The sequence below is a fragment of the Linderina pennispora genome, assembly GCF_002104995.1.
Source record: "Linderina pennispora strain ATCC 12442 chromosome Unknown DL89scaffold_79, whole genome shotgun sequence".
NCBI lineage: Eukaryota > Fungi > Kickxellomycota > Kickxellomycetes > Kickxellales > Kickxellaceae > Linderina > Linderina pennispora.
The window spans coordinates 1-3,404 of NW_024468327.1; the positions used below are offsets into that span (position 1 = coordinate 1).

General features: G+C 52.6%; 1 protein-coding gene across 1 annotated transcript; it reads left to right on the forward strand.

Annotated features, from left to right (window-relative positions):
• The first annotated feature begins 154 nt into the window (after positions 1 to 154).
• On the forward strand, positions 155 to 564 carry DL89DRAFT_168033 (uncharacterized protein). Its single transcript, XM_040883746.1, has one exon. The coding sequence runs from the start codon at positions 229 to 231 to the stop codon at positions 508 to 510; it is 282 nt and encodes a 93-aa protein (XP_040739309.1). The 5' UTR covers positions 155 to 228; the 3' UTR covers positions 511 to 564.
• The last annotated feature ends 2,840 nt before the right edge of the window (positions 565 to 3,404 follow it).

Genomic DNA, 3,404 nt, shown 5'->3' on the forward strand with positions numbered 1-3,404 from the left:
CCGAGCAATGCAGGCTGAGACCCTGGGTGCTGACCACCCCCTTCTCTCAGGATTTGCCTCCCGAATCCCCAAACGGCGGCCTATGGACGAGACGCGGGTTAAAAAGAGGGAGGCAGGAGTCTTCCACAGGCGATCGGCGCTCGCTTGTTTTTTGCGTTAACAAACGCTGCGGTGCTCGCTATCCCGGACTTTGTGGAAGCGCTTGGCACATGGTTAGACCTTGGATCAATGTGGGCTCTTTTTCGATGCGTGCGGGTGTGCGCGCAGACCCCAGATGAGCCAAGCTGGAAAAAACCGGTACTGCAGGCTCCCATAGACGGTTCTGAGGATCGATTGTGCTGGGCACCAAGAGCCCCCAGGGTCCGCCGCAGGCAATCGGATGCGTGTTTACCAAGAAAGCTCTATCTCCAGCCTTTTTCCTGTGTTGCAGAGGATATTCGCGATATATCTGGAAGATGGCACATCCACTCTTTCAGATGCGAACGCATTCAGATACGGATGCTCGCTTGACTGTTTGCAGCTTTGGGGCATTTGGATGTGCGTCCTATTGCATCCGACATATGTGAAGACGCTGCAATATACCGAATCTAAGGTGTGCTTGTTTGCGCGCCCAAACATAGATTCCAAACATTGCACATCATGGCACCAAATGAGTGGTAGAAAACCCCAGCTCCCCTGGCTGCCGCTGCTACTGCCAGGCGGATATGGAGGATGGTGCCAGAGCGCCCTGAATCAAGCAGTGCACTGTTTATGGAGGACAAAGATCGTCTGCAACACAGCGAGCACTGCCACGTGAGGCCTTCCTTGGGAGGGAAGGCGCTGATTTTGCTGTCCTTGTTGCTTACACTATTCCATGCGCTCCGCGTCAGCAGGCAGTGAGACAATGAGACAGCGGTGCCAGCGGAGGATGAGGAGGGAGGAGAGAACTCAGAGGATCAGCCAATATGCCTGCTGCTGCATGCACAAACATGCTTAGCATCACACCATTCGCTTAAACAGCCGCCCGCATATAGACGGCATTCGTTCCCAGCGTCCCGCTCCCGGAAATAGAGAAAAAATTCGAAAAGAGGGACCTGCAGGCTCTGCTCATGCTGCACCGCTGAGGAAAGCATCTGCTGCGAGAGAAGCCATTGGTTGCGCTGGGTTCACCGTGTCCGCCAGAAAAAGAATTCCTACGGCACATGAGACCGGACATGCCTGGCACATCCCCCTCCCGAACATAGAGACGCTGGCTCCTCCGACCTGTTCCCACACCATCCCCAACCCCAGGCGCTGCCGGCCCTCCTGCTTGCATTGCAGGAGCCATGCTACCCAGCCCCTCCGACGCTCCTTGGGCCCCAAATCTATGTCCTGGATACCTGGGATTTCTTGTGTGATGGCAATGGTGCCAGCGAACACAAATGGCTGCCAATCGTAGTCTTGCCAACAGTAGTCTGGCCCATAGCTTTCTCAAGCACGCATATGGTGCAGATCGACATGGAAAAACAGATACCCAAAAAAGAGTGCTTGTGAAAAAAAAAAAAAAGCTCTCCAGAACGGATGTCCACCTGCGGGCAACCAGCCACTGTGCGCTTTGCCTGAAGCCAAACGGCATTACAAACTCCGCTCGGTAGCCGGGTATCCTCCGTCTGCTTCATACTATTGAGCTATGACACTAGAGGTTGGTGTTTCACCAGCCCAGAGCGGGGAAATTCAAGGGCAAATTTGTTTTTGGGGATGCGAGGCTAGGAGCAGAGATAACAAGGAGTGACCACAGTTGCTTTAAGCCTGACCCATTTCTCCCGGACCGTTTAGACCGAAACGGTCCAGCACACAAGCGTGTGTGGATCACCCTTTCTCGCCCCCATTTTTCTGATGGATACCCTCATGGAAGTGTTCTGCCAAGAACACATGCACGCGGTGCAATTCTGGTTGGGAACAGTGCATCCCTTCGCTCCGTCCTTTTGCTTTTGCCCTCGTACCCTGCAATCCACATAACCCTTGTTGCATGGTTTCATCCCTCTTGCAGCAGCTGCTCAGCACCCGCACTCGTTCCACAACAACCCACAAAGGATGCACCTAGCCCGACCCTTTTCTGTTCTTCCACAAATAAAGCCTAGCACATCATTTCTTGGCATGGTTACGGAATCACCAGCTTACTATAACCCCTGTTGCCACTGTAGGCATGTTGTTCGAAACGCCTCTGCCACACATGAGCGTACTCGGGATGTAGGTAGGAACGGGCTCCACTCCTCACAGTAAAGGAGGGCGGTGCGTTGCATCTCTTAAAAAAAAAAAACAAGAAAAAGCGAGCGACGGCAGCTGTGCATAGCAGATCCGGCTTTCGCTCCAACATATAGGGATGTGCCTGCCTTGAAAATCGGCCCCCTTAGTCCTCACTCCACTCTTCCTGGTTGCCTCTGAGAGGCAGGATGAATGCACAAGCTGAGCCCGGGGGTTCTCCTTTTGGCACTGTCTAGGGTGAGAACTAGGACCCACATGAATGTGATCTGAAACCTACTACGCCGCCGGGAGCCTGTTAGCAAAGAAATAGTCTGGCCAGCATGCCGGAATTTCCTCGGTACTTGTTTGTAGCAAGCTACCTTCTAAGATCACCATGCGCCATCAAGTCTCATATGGTGCCAGGTGCACCCGGATAATTGCGAATTATTTCCCTCAGATGAACCAGGCTCAATTCATATCCATTTTGGCCACACCCACCTCGGACTACATATACGGGATGTTGAATCGTGCTATGCAGCGCTTCCAGCTCCACCGAGTCGAAACAATGGCCAGTATAGAATGCATTCTGTTCTAAAGAACAGCGTGTTTTTTTTTTTTCGGTCAATTGGCAGAGAGGGGTGGCTGCTGAAACATAGTTTGAGAGCCTCAGAACAGCAACAAACAGGGAATCGTCTGTAGAGTAGGCAGCATCGCCATCACGGTAGCAAATGCCTTTTATTTCTACGCGTTCGATAATTGCGCACGATGAGGAAGCATGCCCTCCGCCAGAGAATACATGGGTGCAACCTGTGTCCAGCACGCACCACACTGCTGTAGCCGGTCTTCCCACATGCTGCCCCTTCTGCTTACACAAGCACCCAATATGCCTATGGAGTTGGAAAAGAGTGCTGGATTCTCCTGTATCCAATATATAGGCTAGAGCATCACAGCAGACCGAAAGCGTGTGGGCATTCAAAGCATGCTTTTTATTCAACAAGCTAGTAGCATGTCAGAGGTTTTGTGATCTTGTCACGGTACTGCTCAATGTTGTCGAACGTGAGAATAACAAGGTCGCGCTTTGACAGCGGCTTCTTGGTTAGCGGGCAGATGTTACGCTGGCTGCCCTCGGGTGGGAACATCAGGCAGCGCACCCAGCTGTTGTAGCCCATCACATGGCCATACGGCGAGATTGCCGGCTTGCA